The sequence below is a fragment of the Caretta caretta genome, chromosome 2 (assembly GCF_965140235.1).
Source record: "Caretta caretta isolate rCarCar2 chromosome 2, rCarCar1.hap1, whole genome shotgun sequence".
Taxonomy (NCBI): Eukaryota; Metazoa; Chordata; order Testudines; family Cheloniidae; genus Caretta; species Caretta caretta.
The window spans coordinates 49,619,304-49,639,559 of NC_134207.1; the positions used below are offsets into that span (position 1 = coordinate 49,619,304).

At 45.6% G+C, this 20,256-nt stretch overlaps 1 protein-coding gene across 1 annotated transcript in view; it reads right to left on the reverse strand.

The window, feature by feature from the left end:
- E2F5 (E2F transcription factor 5) overlaps positions 1-15,299 on the reverse strand; it is a 27,696-nt gene extending 12,397 nt beyond the window's left edge. Inside the window, exons 1-3 of the mRNA XM_075125079.1 lie at positions 14,989-15,299; positions 1,334-1,443; positions 294-457 (exon numbers count right to left, since the gene is read on the reverse strand). Coding sequence (XP_074981180.1) covers positions 294-457; positions 1,334-1,443; positions 14,989-15,171 — 457 coding nt within the window. The 5' untranslated portion in view covers positions 15,172-15,299. The remainder of the gene's footprint in view (positions 1-293; positions 458-1,333; positions 1,444-14,988) is intronic.
- Between the last annotated feature and the right edge of the window lie 4,957 nt (positions 15,300-20,256).

Below are 20,256 nucleotides of genomic sequence, written 5' to 3' on the forward strand. Positions count from 1 at the left end.
TCTCACTGTGTATTCCACAGCCTAATGGATCTCACTATTGTCTCACAGCACTTGCTTCACAAGGCGAGTTAATTTCGCTACCAGTGCAAAAGAAAATTGAAATCATATTTTAACAGAAAAATGCTGGAGACCAATTCCATTTCTTCTAGAGTTAGTAAACCCCCCTTGGTCACCTAGTTCAAGTATCTTCTCACTTCTAGAGCAGGTCATATTATGTGACCAACCTTTTAATATATGACTGGTGCTTCTTTAATTCTATTTCACGAATGCACACAATGTACGTCCCAAAGGATATTGGTTGTTTGTGGAGTCATCCATAACATTTTTGATGCTTTGCTGCAGCCATAATTTTTGCTGATCCAGCTCTTTTTCTTTTAGTTCCAAATCTTCAATTTCTGCTTCAAGATACCTCAGTCTGTCTATGACTTCTTTCGTATTGCAGCCAGCACCTACACCTCTTTTAGAAGGTACAATATTTTATGCAGTCACAATATGTGTAATGATAATGTAAAAAAACTACAGAGAGAGAGAGTTTGAAGCATGGGTATTGCTTTTTTTTTTTTTTTAAGCCCACCATATTAATTATATTATGAAATACTAAGAGGTAGTAAAATCCCTGCTTTTCTTTTTTAAGTATAAAAATATTGAAAAATGTTTTAAATGTGGGGCCAACATTAGGATTCCCGTCACTGATTTCCATTTTCAAGGCAGGTGGTGTTTTCTGTGTCAGGACTGTGTACCCAGCTCAATTCCCCCTAGTTAGCTCCTCACACGAGCGATGGAAGAATGGAACATGTTTTCTTATAGGCCGAATCTTAGGCTAGCACACTGCCTGCCTGGTCCTTAGCACTGCTCTGTTCAACTCTACCACACACATCAGAGCCACATCTCCAATCCCTGCCCAAACTCTTCTTGAAGTTCAAAGATTTATTTCTTTTGAGTAGCAAGTTATAAAGTTATGTTATATAAATTTTAGTGCCCATGAAAATGGCCAGATTCACTTTTCAGGACTGTCAATCTAGACACAGTACAATATGAAAAACAGCAATGCTAAATTGCCCCTCAAATATGCTGAAAACCTCAGACTTCACAGTTCAGAGTACTTCAGTCTCTAGCACCATTCAGTTCTTGGCCTCTCTGAAAGCAAGGATGCCAACTGCAGAGAGGACACCTGGTCATTAGGAATTGGATTGAGACTACTGACATTCTACATAGGCTACCACTGATTACAAAATGAATTTTAATTATTGTTGAATATAGCCAAGGAAAAAGGAATTAGGCCAACTTTTCCCCCCTTGAGAATGTGAAAACTTGCAGAATTGACACTTCTTACTTCCATTGGATGCTGTTTTTTGACTTTTTCTCTATTAAATCTATGCCTTCCAAAACATTGGTGATGTCATAGATTCTTCTTTTTTGTCTCACAGCAAGAGTATCAGCAGCCTGTTAAAAGAACAGAGATAAGTGTCAGCAATCTGCACACCAAGGCAAAAGTCTGGCCCATTAGGCTGCTCACCTGAAGCTCAGCAAGCTTCCTGAGTGCTACAGACTTTAGGTCCCTGGTTTCACAACCTACAGGTCACGACCTTAAACTGGGTCGCCAGAACACTTCAAAGAGTTGCAGGGCTGGCTAGGCTTGGCTCCTTGCTCCCTGTGTTGTGACCTGGTACACAGGGTTGCAGTACCGCTTAGGTTTGGCCTAGCAACTCTTCCGTAATGACAACGGTGGGCAAGCTGGGCGCTATGACCCCATGAGCCAGGCCACAATGTCACTCACACAAATTCCCACTCCCCTCCCCTCCCCCCCCAGCAGGGTGGCCATGCTAAATCTGAGCAGTACTTTGACACTGGTGTATGCAACACCCAGAGCAGGGAGCCAAGCCCCGCCGCCTACAAGGACAGGAGCCGAGAGGGAACAGTTGATGTCGTGTTCTCCAATAAGTACTGGCCTCCCAAAGTGCATCCTGCTCTGCAACTGAGCAGCACCCCATCTTCCACTCCTGTCCTCCCCACGAAGCTTGCCCCCACCCAATATACCCCTCTCACTCAGCCAGGTGACTTCCCCTCTGTCATGCTACCTATACCCCAACTAATTCCTTCCTCCATTCCCCCCACTTTACCGCCAGGACCTCAAATTCCCCCTACCCCTTGACCCTCTGCTGCCTACGGGTAATGCGTGCGGCTATGTTTTTGGGGGCACTATAGGCTCACAGCCCCTCCCCCACACTGCTTTGACCCCATATCCTTCTCCCCCCCCCCAATACCCCATATCTCTCTGCCCCCTCCCACAAAATTCCTTCCCCAGGTTCCCCTCCACCTCTGACATGGGCCATATGCGGGGACAGTGTGTTTTGGGGGGATTATCTTGGCTCACCCCCCCATCCCCAGTTGCTGGGGTTCCAGCTATTCACATCTGGCTGGAGCATCTGGAATCTTAGCTCTGAGCTCCTCTGTCCCCGTCCGACATCCCCCTGCCCCCTGGAGGAGGGCGGCCTCTGGGTTGCAACAAATCATCAAAGTTTACAAATGGTCCTGAACTCAAAAAGATTGAGAAACACTGCTCTAGTCATAATTCTGAAGGGAAAGGGTTCACTATTCAACACTCACAGATGCCCAATTATACATTTTTAAGGCCCTTAGTTTTCAGTTTTTACCAATTTTTAATAAAAAACAATTCCCAGTTCTTACAAAAGCTATTATTCAGGTTTTACAGATATTAACCCAAATTTTGGACCACTTAAGTACATGAAAAGTACTGATTATGTTAAACACATCTACCTAATGGACTGGATTTTCTTATGTTAATAATAAAATAGTCTGACTGTAAATGCAAGGCTGTCTGTTAAAGTAAGTCAACGTAGTGGAAGATACGCACATGTACATGAATGCGTGTGTGTATGCACAGTTAATGTACAGCTAATGAAATGAACCAGCATTAAACTGCTTTTACTTTCACTACTATTATCTTTCTATTGGTTGCTTCTTCTTTCCTTCCATCCCACAATATTAACTGCTAATATTTACCTAAAAAACTGACTGATTTTTTTGTATCAGTTTTCACCCATTTTTAAAATTTTTGTAACAAACACTGATAAATTCGTGAGAAACATTAAACAAAACACAAACCACAAACAGAAGGCCTTGCACATTCTGCACCACTGTCCTTCAAGATCAGAGTCCCTGGCTAAGTCCAGCCAAACTCCATACAAAACTGGCACGCAGGGCTCTACAGTCCATGCTCAGAGAAACTGCCAGTTACCTCAACATAGGGGCCAGTTATTCCGTAGCCAGCTGGGTATATGCCATGCAGGAAAGAGTACAAAGGTGCTGTGCATGTCCCAAATATTAAATAACCAATCCCTCTCCTTCCCCCCCACCCCCATAAAAAAGTCTGAAAATTTCTTTTTGGAAGGTGGAGAATGAGAATATGGAAGGAGGAGGGCAGTATCTCTCTGCAACAATAACCAAATAAACCCTCAGAGTAGAGGAGGCTAGAAAGAAGTCTACCTCCTCTGGTGACTTTGAAAAACTAATCCAGTTCTATGCTAGATTAACTCATGTTCACCTTAGAACCACACATCACGGAGTAGTTAAAGCCTCAATAACCAGGGGTAGTCTAGCCAAAAGATTTTCAGTGTATCTTGTGTGATATAAAATGGAGCAGCTACCTTCTGTTAATATATTTCTGGATCCCACCATTGGACCTTCTCTCCAAATCATTGAGGAAACACTTATAGAGCAACAAAGCAGATTGACTCTTCATGTGTTCCATTAGAAATGTAGAAATCATAAGACATAATAGAGTGTAGCAACTTTATAATTAAGAATGCCTTTAATACAGACCCTTGTATTAAGAATGTAATACACAATTAGAATTGGGAGTAGAAGTGATTTTGCTTTTATATAGCGTGTTCCATACTAAAGCTATCTAAACACATAGAAAGAAATGAGATAGAAACATAGCACAGCAACTTAATGGACAAATGTTGAAGCCATTACACACTTAGCAATAGCTCATGGCTTTGGACAATTGAAATGTTTCACTAGAGAACAGAAATGTTGATTAAGTCTCCAGAATTATCCCCAACCTTTTTCAAAAGGCTTAGTAAGCTTAACTTCTACCTGGAAATCCAGCAAAGATAGGTAGAAAGAATCTCATTTTAAAAGGTGGGGCAGGGGTGGGCCTCATGGAAGAGGTGGAGTGGGGGTGGGGCCAGGGGCAGCAGGGGTGTCAGTGATGCGGCCCTCGGGCCAATGTATTAGTCTTCATGTGGCCCTCCTGGTAACTTGTGTTTGAGATCCCTGCCCTAACCTAACTATGTCTGAGCTACTGAAGTCCTCAAATCGTGGTTTAAAGACTTCAAGGTGCAGAGAATGCTCCAGCAAGTGACCCGTGCCCAACGCTGCAGAGGAAGGTGAAAAACCCCCAGGACCTCTGCCAATCTGCTCTGGAGGAAAATTTCCTCCCGACCCCAAACATGGCGATCAGCTAAACCCTGAGCATGTGGGCAAGACTCACCAGCCAGATACCCAGGAAAGAATTCTCTGTAGTAACTCAGATCCCACCCCATCTAACATCCCATCACAGGCCATTGGGCATATTTATGGCTAATAGTCAAAGATCAATTAATTGCCAAAATTAGGCTATCCCATCATACCATCCCCCTCCATAAGTTTATCAAGCTTAGCCTTGAAGCCAGATATGTCTTTGCCCCCACTGCTCCCCTTGGAAGTCTGTTCCAAAACTTCACTCCTTTGATGGTTAAAAACCTTCATCTAATTTCAACACTAAACTTCCCAATGGCCAGTTTATATCCATTTGTTCTTGTGTCCACATTGGTATTGATCTTAAATAATTCCTCCCCTTCCCTGGTATTTATCCCTCTGATATATTTATAGAGAGCAATCAATTCTCCCCTCAGCCTTCTTTTGGTTAGGCTAAACAAGCCAAGCTCTTTGAGTCTCCTTTCATAAGACAGGTTTTCCATTCCTCGGATCATCCTAATAGCCCTTCTCTGTACCGGTTTGTTTGAATTCATCCTTCTTAAACATGGGAGAGCAGAACTGCACACAATATTCCAGATGAGGTCTCACTAGTGCCTTGTATAACGGTACTAACACATCCTTATCTCTACTGGAAATACCTTGCCTGATGCATCCCAAGACCGCATTAGCTTTTTTCATGGCCATCCTTACTTATATGATCATACACTATTTTTTCACAGGACCTCTGACTCATTCAGTGCAGAGGATGGACTGTGCTCACTTAATGAGCAGCTATTCAATATTCTGTTTTCTCCTTGTTGTTTAATGTGTGCCCTATGCCTTATTTACTGCACAATATTCAAACCCTGCTCTAAAGCCAGAATTAATTTCCTCATAGGTTTTTCTATGGCATTCATCATTATAATATCTGACTGCTTCATAGATTCCAAGGCCAGAAGGGACCATTGTGACCATCTAGTCTGAACTCCTGTGTAACAGAGGCTACAGAACTTCCCCACAACATTCCTAGAGCAGATCTTTTAGAAAAACATCCACTCTTGATTTAAAAGTTGTCAGCGACGGAGGATCCACCACAACTCTTTGGTAAGTTGTCCCAATGGTTAATCATTCTCAACGTTAAAGATTTCACACTTATTTCCAGTCTGAATTTGTTAAGCTTCAGCTTCCAGCCATTGGATCCTGTTACACCTTTCTCTGCTAAACTGAAGAGCCCATAATTAAATATGTTCCCCATGTAGGTACTTATAGACTGTAATCAAGTCACCCCTTAAGCTTCTCTCTCCGTTAAGCTAAACTGATTGAGCTCATTGAGCCTATCACTATAAAACACATTTTCTAAACCTTAAAGCATCTCACGGCTCTTCTCTGAACCCTCTCCAATTTATCAATATTATTTAATTAATGTTTACAACTCCTTGTAAAGTGGGGGTGTTGGTGCATGGGGGAAGGGGGTATTATCTCTATTTACAGATGAGGACCTGAGGCACAGAAAGTATGTCTACACTACAATCAGTTAGTCTCTAAGGTGCCACAAGTATTCCTTTTCTTTTTACTACAATCAGATGGTGTGATTGCAGCACCTGCAGACATACCAAAGCATAGGCAACTTCACCCACTAGCTCTGCCCAGCCAGGACCCTGGGTACATACTCTAGTGACCACTGCTGAGTCTCCGCTTCTATTATTACTCAAGCTAGCTTTGATGTAGCTAGATGAAAGTTAGCTCAGGTATGTACACATATGCTGCAATTATACCTCTCAAATTGCAGTGTAGACATACCTAATGAGATTAAGGTCAAAAGCAGCCACTAATTTTGGGTGCTAAATTTAACACATCTAAGACTGATTTTTCAGAGTACTTAGCAGTATATAGCACTTTCTAGGTTCAAAGCACAGTTTCCATTGACTTCAGTTGCAGCTGTGTGTGCTCAGCTCTTCTGCAGATCAGACCCCAGGGTCTCATGTCAGGAAACCAGAAAATGAGGAACACACAATTAGCAACCACCTGTGAAAAGCATGGTTTAGGTGACTCAACTAGCATCACATATGAACTCAATGGCAGAGGGAGGGCTAGAATCCAATTCTCCAAGGCAGTGTTCAGCTGCCTTAACCATAGGACCATCCTATCACTCCTGAAATCCCTTGCCTCATTCACAACACACCTTCCAACTTCCACACCAAATAAAGCAGGGGTCCTACAGACAACAGTTTCCTTCACTACACAACTCTGAATGATACCCAGAGGAGGTCCAGCCTGTGCACTGATGGAGGCAGAGATCCCTGTGGACAAAATGGTACATGATCATATAATCAAAGACTTTTCACTAATAATAGCCACAAGAAGGTGAGTTAAGGTTAAACAGGCAAACTTAATAATAGTCCTTTAATTTAGTTTTTGGGTAATTTCCTAGGATTTTTAAATAAGCAAACTGAAAAAAACAAATTTTATCATGTGGCATCTTATTGAGACCCACATAGGTCATCAGCTGGGTTGGAACCTTTACACCTTTGTCACTTGAGCTGACAGAGTAACTGACAGAAGTAATAAGTTGTCACCTTCTAAGCTAGGGGGGAGGAGACACTTTGCCAAAGGGTTTCACTCCTATTTGCTGACAGCAGAGGAATGGTGAACTCAGGAATCCTAGGTTTTGTTCCAGGCTCTGGAGGGGAGTGTGGGCAGACTCTTTTGCCCATTCCTCCCAGTGTGTGAGCCCTTCTACTCTGTCCTCTTCAACCTATCCTTGTCCTAGTTCTATCTCTTCCCTACTCCAGGCTCCTTATCCCAGTCCCATTCTCCTAGCCTACCCAGAGTCAATCTCCATTCCTCAGGACTCTCATCCTAGTTCCAATCTCCTTGCCCAGTCAGTCCTACTCTTACCCCTCTATACTCTCCGTCCCAGTCTCTTTCTCCATCCAGTACCACTTCTACTCTGCACATCTTTTTAGCCAATGTTTCTCTCCCTTCTCCTGGCTTCCAGTCACCAACACCCCACACCTACCCATGTTCCCTGTCCCCACTGGCTCCCAGTCCTACTATCATCCTCTTGGCTCCTTGCCCCAGTTTCTTTACCCAGCCAGTACCAGTTTTACCCTACACCCTGGCTCCTCATCAGATCTGTCTTTCTTCCCCCCGGGCCTTGATTCTTAATCCCTGTCTCTCACCACATACACCTACTGGCTCCCAGATCCAATCTCCTTGCCCAGCCAGTTCCAATGTCCTTCCTGCCCTTGCTCGCAGGCCCAGTTCCCCCCCCTATTTCCCAGCCTCCTTGTCCCAGTATATCCCTTCAAGCCCAGCTCTTCTTCCCTTTATGTTTGCATCAGATAGATTCCTCCTGCTCACTGTCTGGGCAGGAGACTGATTTCCTGCTTTTAGTTCCAGTGCCCAGACCTGGCCCAAAGCGGCCCAGATCTGTAACTGCAGGGAAAGTCCTATTCAGGCCCCGACTGGAGGATGCCCTGTGTGGACACAATCTTCAGGGAATTTAGCTGCTAAAATGTAAGATGACTGGCCATACATGAGCTGCAATTTTTCAAAGGCTTATAACTTGGTCAAATGTGGGTGGATTTTCAGGGGGACATCAAAAGACATTCCTGATTTAAAGGCTACCCCCTGCCAAATTTCAAGTCCCTATTCCAAAGCATGGGGGCAGGGAGGGTGGCACCAGAGTTCTATAACATGGACAAAATATATTTTTTTCTAGCTTCAGTTTTGGAAATAGATGAACAGTTTTGGTTGAAATTTTCAAAAAGAAATTCAGCCTGAGCCAGACACTCAGTATGGAACATCTCAGCCCAAATGGTTAAAATTGTAAACAGGACCTTACAGTGGGAAGTGTTGGTCAACTTTAATAGTAGGCAATGCTACGAAAGTCACACAGGGCATATTTTTTAATATAACAGCTGTGCTGGAACGGTCTATTCTAGATTTATATTTAATCATTTATATATTTATGCATCACAAAATTTCATTTTTATGTAACAAAGAATTCTGCTGCATAGCTGAATTAAAACCCATCCCCATACTTGCAGAAGAATGGAGTTAATGGTGGTCTTTATTACCACCTCTCGTTAAAAAAACTATCCATTTTATACTGTTAGTCTGAGCTAGCAGACTGGTCTCAAATGCATTGCCCCATCCCCCATCCAAAAATACACCCTTCTAAAATAAAAGGGGTTTGAAAATTGTATATGGCAGATGATTCAGAAAGAGCCCATCTACAAGAGGAAAGTGACCTATTTCTGACAAAATTTTTCAGCAACGGGTTTATACTGTCCCCATCATGCTCCAGCACACAAACTTGTGAAAACCCTTTAGTTGATACTACAGGCAGGACAAAACTGGTTTCAACACAATTACAGAACTCATGAAAAATGCCATGTTCCACTAAGTTTTAATAACAGGGAGGTAAAACTTTCAAAAGCACCTTAAGAGTCTAAGTCCTATTAACTTTCAATAAGACTTAGGCTGTTAAACACTTAAGTCACTTTCAAAATTGGAACTTAGGTGTTTTTGAAAATTTTACCTAAGACTTCTCCACAATTCTCCCACTGTTGGTAGCACTGCCGCAGGGAACCAGATGTGCCAAGGTGGCTCACAACAGGCCTGGTCTACAAGAAAAAAGGCCATTTCACTTTATTTGGGATCAGCTCTCCTTTCTCCCCCTCCAAATTTCTCATATTTGGAATTGCTCAATAAAATATCTTTAGTGGAAAATAGCTGCACAGTAGTCACCGTTTCTAGTAACTCCTCCCATTTTAAATAAGTATAAACCCAGGCAAATATTACTTGACTTTCCCTTATGAAGGTTTGTGACTCGCAGATAAATACACAGCATGATGCATAGATTCTGTGCATATTTAAACTGTGACCCATTTTATGCTTCCAAGGAAGTTTTAAAAAGTAGTTCATTGGTATTTGGTTGAAATTAGAATCCAGGCACATTTATCAAAGCAGGGGCAGCATCAGCATACCACTAGTTATGAGAAGTAAGGAGTATGCTGCTTCCCTGCCCCTTAAAAAAATATAAACCTCAGACAACTCAGCTCTGCTCTTCTTGCTCGCTGTAGCACACAATGTGTGCACTTGCATTTCTGCAAGCATTGCTTTTTACCTGACTGCCACGAGGAACCATTTCTGGTGTGATTAATTTAGTCTCTCTTTTCTTGTTTCTACTTTTCCAGTGGGATTTTTTTGTTTTGGAGCCTCCTTTCCCTCCTCATCTTTCTTCCCTTCTCACTTCTTCACTGATAATTTTATTTCATCTCCTTGACCAGGCTTGTCTACTCACACAGTTATTCCAAGATAACATCACAGATGGGGATGGACATTATTCTGGAATAAGAATGTCCACACATGAAATGACTGAAAAATAACTGTTGCATTTTAAATTCGCACCCTCCTTTAATCCAAATTAATTTTGAAGTGTAGACAAGCTCCCAGTTCTCCCCCCACAGTCCATCTACCTCTAAATGTTAACAAGGTATGTGTCTAATGCTAGAACTATTGCCAATGACAGGCATTCAGAGCCATCTAAAGAGAGAACTGCTCCTAGTGACCACTTATGGGATAGTGCACCAGAACCTAATGGGGGTGGGAGAAGGAAAAAGAATGACAAGACAACAACTGTGCAGTATCACATGCCCAAATCATAATCCCACAGCCAGTTTAACTGTGATTTTCAAGCTTTTCAAGTCCTGCTAGTGGACTACGGGTAGAGAGCCAGCTCCTCTTCCTCTTCATATTCTGCTGCTAAGTCAGGAAGCTAAAAACACATTTATTTAATGCCTTCTAAGTATTATTTTCCATATAAACAACTGGTATAGTTGTCACAGAAGAGTTACAGAAATGGTAAGTGATTTTGAATGGGAGGATAGGCGGCTCACAAGACAATGTCTTTCTAAGATGTGGAACCCCTGGCCTTATAAAGATACCTGCTACTGGAACTAAAATTCATGAGCCACCTGCCTACAGAAATTCTGTAACTCCCTGAAAATGTAGCTATGGTATGCAGCTTGGTTTCTACTTTTCTTAATAGAGACATGTATAACTGCTTTACAGCAGATACTGGGCTAAACAGATGTTCAGTTTGATTGGTCATGAAAGTACTAAACATTTATTCAGCACAGACTGTGCTTTAATAAAGTTTACTACTATCTTCTACTCATACTTAACAGCTCAGCAAACAAAATGTGTAAGAAAACAGTTTCTGACTTAAACCTAGAAAACCTGCCACGATGGTGAAAGTAGTAGTAAGATTTAAACCCGAGCCTTAATTTTCATTCTTCACTCAAATTTTCTTTGTTTTTCTGGGTAAAAACAGACAAAACTTTAAATATCAATCATCACTACTACTATACTACCATGACCCTGAAAGAGACAACATGAAAAAGTGGACAACAGACAGACAACTCAGGACTTGTGTATACATTGAGTTATTCAGAATATCTACTGTGGAAAAATTCCATGTGTGGACACAGTTATTCAGGAATAAGAGTGTCCACACATGGAGTTATGCCAAAATAGTTATTCTGCTTTAAATTCATAATCTACCTTATTCCAGAATAACTTTAACATGTAGACAAACCCTTAGATACTATGGTGATGAGAGTTAGAAATACTAAATAAATTAACCCTAATACTTTTGGGGAGCCATTATGGGCCATAATGTAAATATATTACAGTGTTCAAAACAAATCTCCATTTGCTCCATCATCTTTGGAACCATCATTACTGACTTTTATACTTTCCACTTCTCAAACTGTCTCAGAGGATATCAAAGTTCATGACAGATAATAAAGTAAACTTCACAGCAGCCCCTAAGAGAGGGATGTTCTATGCTTATTTTACAGACGAAAAAGTTAAAGCACAAAAAGGCTTACTGACTTGTCCAGTATCACATAGGAAGTCTGTGGTACAATCTGGGACAGTCCTAATATCTTCCGGCTACCCTCCAAGCTTCCCTTGAAAAGTTTCATTTTCAAGTCAGACTCAGCACTTTCGTCATTAGCATTTCTAATCTAATGCTGATGCACAATACTAAACACTAAGAAAAAGTACATTTTCTCCACCATAAAACTCCAAAAAGAACAGTTGATGTTTATTATTAATTATATGGGAGCACGAAAATTTTCTAGCTAACCTCTACTGTATTTTGCACTAAAAACAGTACATGAGATCTCAGTCAATTGGCAAAAATTAATTTTCATTGTACATGTTATTTCCTAATTAGAGAAAAGGTGGGTAAGGTAATATTTTTTTATTGGACCAATTTCTGTTGGTGAAAGATCCTGAAGGAGAGCTCCTCATAGCTTGAAAGCTTGTCTCTTTCACCAACAGAAGTTGGTCCAATGGAAGATATTACCTCACTGACCTTGTCTCTCTAATATCCTGGAGCCAACATGGCTACAACAACATAGCAAATAAATTATGTAATTAGGACAGTTTGGGCAAAATTATCCATCCTTTTTCAAGAGATTCATCTGTAGGTAATACAAATTTTCCATCTTCAATAGTTCTTGGGTGTCCACCTGGCTGTAGGGATAAATCCTGCTTCCACTAAAATTCTGTTACTGACTTCAGTGGAATCAAGATTTGATGTCTGAACATCCTGCTTCTTCCTTCTGTGAAGATTTTCTTCAATAAGTAGTCTCCAAGTCACTTCAAACTAGGGTGACAAGACGTCCTGATTTTATAGGGACAGTCCCGATTCTGGGGTCTTTTTCTTATATCGGTTTCTATTACCCCCCCACCCCGTGTCCCGATTTTTCACACTTGTTGTCTGGTCACCCTACTTCAAACACTAAACAGTTTAAAAGACCTCAGCAAACACAACCTCTTGACCAGCAAAGCATCACGCAACATACAACTTCTTTGTGGTACAGTTAAATCAAGGATCTCTGACAAACTCCAAATATGAGATCTCTGGCAATAGTTGGATACATCTGATTGGGTATCAAGACAACTACTTTACGTCACACCATTTCAAAATCACTTCAATTTGGGCTGCTCATAATTTATGGCTTGAACAAGTGCTGAAATGAGTTAAAGGGATACTATCAACTTTGAAACTGAATATTTTTAAGTTTCTGATTGAGCTCCATTGAAATAGTACGTCCTGAAAAGTTTTGTTTTGTATTGTTTAAAAGTCCTTTTGTTCATTAAAATTACCTGTTTTTCTGCTCCCCTATTGACATTTAAGGGTCTTTTCAACAAGGGAAAAACTGTTTATATAGGGTGAAAGTGACAATACACATTGTTATCAAATGCACAATGTGAGCAAACCAGAAGGAAAAAGTGTTCACTAAACTGTTTCAGTTAAGGTAATCTTGGATATTATTTTAAAAAAGTTAATACATTTTTAAATGAATTAGCTGGAAGTCACCTGATTTTCTTCTGTGCAAATGCAAAAAACAAAAGATAGTAATTTTCTATCAGCAAAATCAGAGTTTGCAAGTACAACATAATATTAAAATGTATCACACGACATTCCCGAATTTCCAATGGAGGATGTAATGTACAGAATAGGATCTTCCTTTTACACAAAATTTTCTAGCATCTCTGTCAGTCATAGGTAGAAAACAGGCAAGGAAATTTTAGATGCCAATAACTGCTTTTCTGAGGTTTCTGTGAACATATGTGTAAGTCACACAAGTTCTGAATTCTATAATCTGCATTTGCTGATTAAATTTCAGCCATCTCACAAGTGCTTCCATTAAAATAACTCCAGAACAAATGAGATACACAAACTGCCTTTTTTCTAAAAATAGAAGTTAGAAGCACTAGTAATGCATAAACATAAATCCAGAGTGGCCAGAGCTCTACAACACAACCCAAATTATGACAGGTTTCAGAGGAACAGCCGTGTTAGTCTGTATTCGCAAAAAGAAAAGGAGTACTTGTGGCACCTTAGAGACTAACCAATTTATTTGAGCATGAGCTTTCGTGATGAAGTGAGCTGTAGCTCACGAAAGCTCATGCTCAAATAAATTGGTTAGTCTCTAAGGTGCCACAAGTACTCCTTTTCTTTTAACCCAAATTATGGAGACTAGAGATCCAGTTCATCATGATCTGGCAGGCGGCCTCACCATGCCCTCTTGAACTAAGTTGGGGCTACACCTTATGCAGAGATCTGTCTCCACGAGTGCTCACCCAAGGGTAAGGTGCCTACAATCTGTTCCATTCTGTACCTATTAAGAGAGCCTTTTGGTCTCTTGGAAAGTTGAAACCTCTTGGCTCGTCAAAAAATGACCATCCAATCCCTGAAATAAATCATGCAACAGAGAAAGCCTTACAAGTACAGACCAGCACAAGCCTTATACCCGTGGTCCCCAAACTGTGGGGCACGACTGCACCCCTAGCAGGGCACTGAGGAATGTTCAGGGGGGCACGGGTTGGGCCCAGCCCCCACTGGGGTCAGGGAAGGAATACCACACTTCCAGCCCTGTCTGCCCCCAGACCACCTCCACCCCTAGCCTCACTCCTCCCCCAACCCTGTTCAGCCCCTAGTCCTCTCTGCCTCCAGACACAGATACACTAATAAAGGCGTTTTTACTCTCTGCTTGGTTCTCAGACAGAAAAGGTTCTCTTTTGCAACCTGGGCTGGCCTCGGTCACAGCTGATTCATGCCACCTGTTGGGGCTCCACAGATCCTACCAACTTACAAGCCAGCCCCATTACACTGCAGGGGAACTGGAAAGGAAGAAAACACTTGCTCTGACAGACTCCACTCTCCCTTGGGAGAGGATCCTGCTTGTGTTCCAGTCCCTGCCAACTGCAACCTTTTCGCACTTTGATTGAGAAAGGAGTCTTAATACAGCTTTTAGTTTCTCTCTGGAAAGTGAATGGGGGAAAGTTATAGTTTGTATAGAACTATGGGAAATAGCGCATGAGAAAGAAGCCTGTCTATTCAAACACACACACACACACCACTTTCAGTTCCAGAGACCCCCCATGCCTTTTCCCATATTCAACCCCCTACACAGAGACTAACTCCAGACTCCCCATCCCAAAACACATTACACCTTCCAATGACGTTCAGCTCCACATCCACCCCACCACTGGGCCACCTCCACTGCAAAGACCACCCAGATCCACCACACACAGGGAGACCCCTCTCACAAACAGGGTCCTCCCCGAAAGATACTCCTCCTTACAGGTGGGCCCACCCAGGCAGGGACAAGCAACCACTCCGTCAGAGTCACACACACACACTCTCCCCCGCACGCTACACAGGTCTGGACACCCCCTCCTCAGCCCCTTCACCCCCCCCCCCGCCGCCACTCTCCTCAGGACCCCCGGGCAGGTCAGCCCCTCACGTTCACATGGAGAACACCCCACCCCTCACTCACACTCACTCCATCAGCCCCTTCCAGATCCCAGCCTAGCCCAGGAACCCCCATGCAGACCGCAACCCCTCAGCGGCTTCCCTCCAGATCCGACCGCCCCCTGCCAGGCAGACCCGGCCCTGCCCCGCGCACCCACCGCTTTCAGGTCCAGCACGCCGTCCTTGGCCTCCTGCAGCAGCGACACGAACTTGGTGGTGAGGAGCCCCAGGCTCTTCTCGTGCCGGCTGCTGCTGCTGCTGCTGCCGCCGCCGCCGCCTGCCGCCGGGGCCCCCGCGCTGCTGCTGCTGCTGCTGCTCACCGCCTCGGCCAGAGCGGCCATGCTGCTGCCCGCCCTCCAGCGAGCGGGGCGTCCCCGGCGGCAGCGGCGGCGGCTGCGGCACCACGTGTCCCGGGAGGCCCCGGCCACAACAATCCGAGCCCTGCAGGAGCCCCAGGGCCGGGGGTGGGGGGGGTGAGACCGTGCGAGGAAGTGACGCTACCCACCGCTGTTGCTTGGAGACGGGCTGTTGGGGGCGGGGCTTCGGGCGCCCCACGGAAGGGCGGGGAGGGAAGGCAGCTCCCAGGAGCGCTCTGGCCGCGGAGCGTGAGCGAGCAGCCCCCGGCCCGCCAGCGCGCAGGGATGGGGCCGCGGGGGTTGTCCCGCCGCCGCCGCCGCAGGCGGGCCTCCGGCGTAGGCAGGGGCAGGACTCCCCGCGGGCGGGGGCGTATCGCGCCGCGCTGACCGGGGCCGGGGCCGGAACAGTGTTTACAGGGCGGGTGCTGCTGATGGAAACCGTGTATTTGGTGCTTGTTAGTCTTTCTTCAAGCCGCACCGCTCCTCGCAGCACCGCTGGTGGGGAGCGACAGCGTCTCGTTTGAACTCACCCAGCACCCCCTCCCCCCGCCTGGGGTTGTTGCTCAGCCCCGCCCAGCGTGGGGGAGCCCAGGGGCCTGCACCCAGCGTTCCTCTGTTGGCTGTGATTTTTTTCATCGCAGTCAGCGAGTGAAAGCCCGGGTGCGGAAGCCGGGACGCCAGCACTGTCCCCTCCCGCCAAGCCCAGGCAGAGCACTGGGAACCGCGGGAGGGGGCCGAGCCTGGGGGCGGAGCGTGGGCGGCGATGCTGGGCTGTTTGGGAAGGCACAGCGGAGCCGTGCCTACGGTACCTGCCCCCCAAAACATTCAAATTTGACTCCAGCCTAGGTAGGCGCGCAGTGAAACCACCTCCCCCAACGGCATGAACACGTGGCTGACCTCAGGTGCCACAAGTACTCCTTTTCTTTTTGTGGATACAGACTAACGCCACTGCTACTCTGAAAACTGCAAATGTAGATACTGTCCACCCTAACAGTCATCTAGCAGCTTACCCCTCTGGTCATAGTTGTGGACTGTGGTGCCCAGGGTCACGCAGACCAAAGCCATGCCTACCTCCCCCTTAAAAACACTCATATTTTTAAATGCTTTTTTCTGTTTGTCCAGCTTTGCAAGAATGCTTAGCATCTCCCTCTCCTTGGTGTAATTGACCATGCCAGCTCCATCCAGGGAATGCACTCCTGCATGGAGTAGACAGGTGGTATTAGGTCTCCTGGCCCTGTGTGGAGAAGAGGCTGTGCACACACAACTGTGGACCAGCCGTAGAAATGTGGACATCTCAAACAGATTGTAGGGGGCATGCAGGCAAAGGGTACAATGGGGCTGTGTAGCAGTGCCATGTGAAACAAACCATAATCAATCCGGTTCTGAGCCACTTCTTTATTCTTTCACAACACATACTGCAGAATGCATTGCAGTACTTAGATCACTCAAATGTACAGCACCACCCAACTCATAGGTTTAAGAAAACACCCAGTTGTATGTATAACAGTAAAGCAAGCACTGCATAATTAATAGCTTCAGTAGTTATGTGTAGGAAGTGCATAGTGCTTGCTAACAGCACGCAAAGCATCAGGACCAGAGAGCAGTTCAGCAGACAACACACTGTGGCTGACCATTAAAGTGTTCTTTTCAAAGTGCCCCTCAACCACATAGCTCCACATTAATATTTGTAATGACCCTTATATCTGGCTTTTCAAAGTCAGCAGACAGCTGCTCCACCTCTGCCCTCCATCTTGGTAGCAGCTTTTCCCCCTTTGCCTCACAAGATAAGTCTACACTCAGGGCCATCCTTACCTGTACTCAAAGTACACAGCTGTGTGCTGCTCTACCTCTTCCCTATGGCCCCTGCTCCACCCCTGCTCTGCCCCCGCCCTGCATTTTCCTGCCCCTGCTCTGCCCCAGCCCCGCCCCACTCCACCCCTTCCCCTGAGGACTGCAGCAGTGGTCAGGTGCCCTGCAGCCTGCTCCACGCCACCGGCTCCCAGCCGCCCTGCTGGTGAGTGCTGGGGGGTGGTTTCCCCTGCCCTCCAAGTCACAAGACTAGGAGCCAGGGGAGCAGAGTGGAGCGGGCTGTGGCCAGGTCACTCCACTTCCTGCTGCCCTGTGAGTGCAGGATTGGGTCCACCCTGCACTCACCAGGCAGCAGGAAGTGGAGCGACCCAGCCCCATCGCTGCTCCGCTCCGCCGGTTCGTGCTGGGGGGCCGTTCCCCCCTGCCCTCCAAGCCTGCTCCTACCCCCTCCGCGGAGGCCTGGGGCTACACACACCCACCCTGTGGGGGGGCTGCATAGGGCACCAAAATGGCTAGGGCTGGCCTTGTCTACACTGCACACTTTCTGCAGTGTGTCATGTACGTGTCCCCCTTTCACAGTGTAGATGGTGAGGCAGGCACTGATTAGGTGAGTAAAGACATGCCTGAACCCTGTGGGTATCTACTCAGGTATATACCATACATGACTCTCTACTTGTCCAACAAGTGTTTCCCCTTTGTACACTGCTGTTTTTAGCAGGATAGTGTCCTGTTGCTGGTAGGGAGAGACTCTGGCAGGGGGTAAAGTCTCCAGCAGTTCCCTGCTGCCAGAGACTTTCCCCACCGCAGAAAACTACTGGATACCTATTCATGGTGCACCGCATTTGCATCAAAACAAGCACTCCTGGTGAATATGTGCAGTGCTGATGAAAGCAGCCATGTAAGTATTCAAACGAGCGACATATTAATTTTGGTTGCTGTACACCAATCTAACTTGCATCAACCTAAGCTTGTAGTGTAGACATGGTCCTAGACAAGCCTGGGGTAGGTCTATATGATGGAATGTTCCTCATCCCTTTCCTTAATGAGCAAGCTGATTTTAGGTCAGTAGATAGGTCAGGGGTCAGCTGATGGGTGATCAGATGTTAAAGAAAATTCTCCAAGAGAAGACAAAGTAAACTGGCCTTTCGCAGAAAACACTTAACCCGGAACTAGCCCCAGACGTCTAGAACCTTTTCTTCTAACCCAGGGTTTCCCAAAACTTTGCCCAAACAAAGAGTAAATTAAGGGGAGGGAGGACATGGAAACCACAGCAAATTAGCTTTAAATGAAGCAGTTTTTATGTACAGCAGGTCCCATTTTTGAATGATATAGTCTCCACTAGGATCAAGATAAAGCATTGCTCATTGGGAATTGGAATCTTCACAGCTGCATCCCTCCATAAAAAATAAAGGCAGCCACAGACTGTGTTATAGAATGGTGTGGGTTTCACTTTGGCCATCCCTTTTTCTGTCTGCTTTTTTCTTAGGACCATCAATCCTGCCAGAACTTAAGCACATGTAACTTTACTCATGTGAATAGCCTCACTGAACACTATGCATGTTATTAAGTGTTTGCAGGATCTGGGTCAAAGTTTCCAATAGGCTAAGAAGCCAGATACAAAGACTAGTATTTAGCATTAATATAAAATATTGTGCCACAATATTTAAAAAAAAAAAACAAAAAACCTACAAGGAAATACAGACTCCCTCTCAAGGTTGTTCAGGGCAACCACTTTTCTTTCAGTTACAAAGTTTAAAGTCCAAATCAAAAGGAGGTGTGGACTATGTCTCCAACAAATCAGGTCACTGTTACCATGCTGTTAGTCCTCTGATCTGACCATTGCTGTTTTGCTTGGGAGAGAGTGTAACTTTTAAAAAAAAGTAGAGCTTTTCCTTATGGATTTAAAAGTGATATGGAATACTTCTTAGTCAGAGCCAAACTCTTTTAATTATCCTAAATCATTGTGAGTTAGAGTTTTTGAATTAAACCCTAAATATATTTATAGCAGTGTGAAAAATCAAATTTTCTTTAACTTACCTGCCAAGACTAAGTTCTGGGAGTGAAATTTGTGCTTTCTGTTCAACTTCTTCAATTGGCTTAGTGTAATTTAGTGATGATAGTGCTCACCCCCTTTTGTAAAGCATTGAGATCCTTGGATCAAAAATCCTAATTATTAGCCCACAGTTACTTACTGGTAAGATCAGAATTAAGGTTGTGCTTGAGTAACATTATGAGGAATTAGATAGGAAAATTGTGATGGGTTTGGGTCTGTCCCATACAGCACTTCTCCCTTTGTTAGCTCATCACACCGGGGAGCAATGCCTTGGGAGTGCAGTCAGAGGCTGGGTTCCCCGCTGCACTGCTGTCTGGTACGCTGTGGCAACAACACTGTAGAGAGCAGACCCATCATAATGTACATATCCAGTTCCTCTCAATTACAGTCTGGGGTCTCCCACCTCCCAGGTGGGTGCCCTGACAGGGGCGGCAGGTTTGCATAATTTTTGGTGGTGCCCAGAACAGGTCCAAGTCCCGCCCCACCACACACACCTGCCTAGGGCTCTGGGACGGAGTTTGGGTGCTGGGTGCAGACTCTGGGCTGTGGCAGAGGATTGGGGTGCAGGAGGGGGTACAGGGTGTGGGCTCCAGGAGGGAGTTGGGGGTACAGGCTCTGGGAGGAATTTTGGGTGCTGGCTGCGGGCTCTTGGCTGGGATGGGGATTGGGGTGCAGGAGGGATTGTGGGGCATGGGGAGAGGCTGGGGATGAGGAATTTGGGATGCAGCAGGCAGGCTGCCCCAGGGCTGGGGCTGGGGCCGGGGCCAGAGAGGAGGACTCCCCCCAGCCCTCTCCCCTCCAGCAGCAGCAAGCTTCGGGGGAGGTGGTGCCCTCCCCGGCCTCACTGGCACGACACTTACCCAAGTCCCCTCAGGCTGCTGCTCAGGAGGTCCAGCCTGGATAACCCCCTCCTCCCGAGTGGACTTGGAGTTGCCTGCCAGGGCGGGGGGGGATGGGGGGGGGGGAGGGACGACAAATGGGGGCTGCCATGCAAGCACCTCCTCCTCTCTTCCCTCTGTAGGCACAGCAGCTGCCTCAGCCTGCCCCGGTGCCGCTCCCTTGTAGCCGGCTGTGGCAGTGGCTGGCGAGGGAGCACAGCGCGGAGCTGCAGGGGGCAGCTGCCCCCTGCCCAGGGCAGGGAGGGACGCTCAGGGGAGGTGCATGGGGATGGTGGGGGGGCCGAGAAAGAGACCTGGCCTCAAACTTTG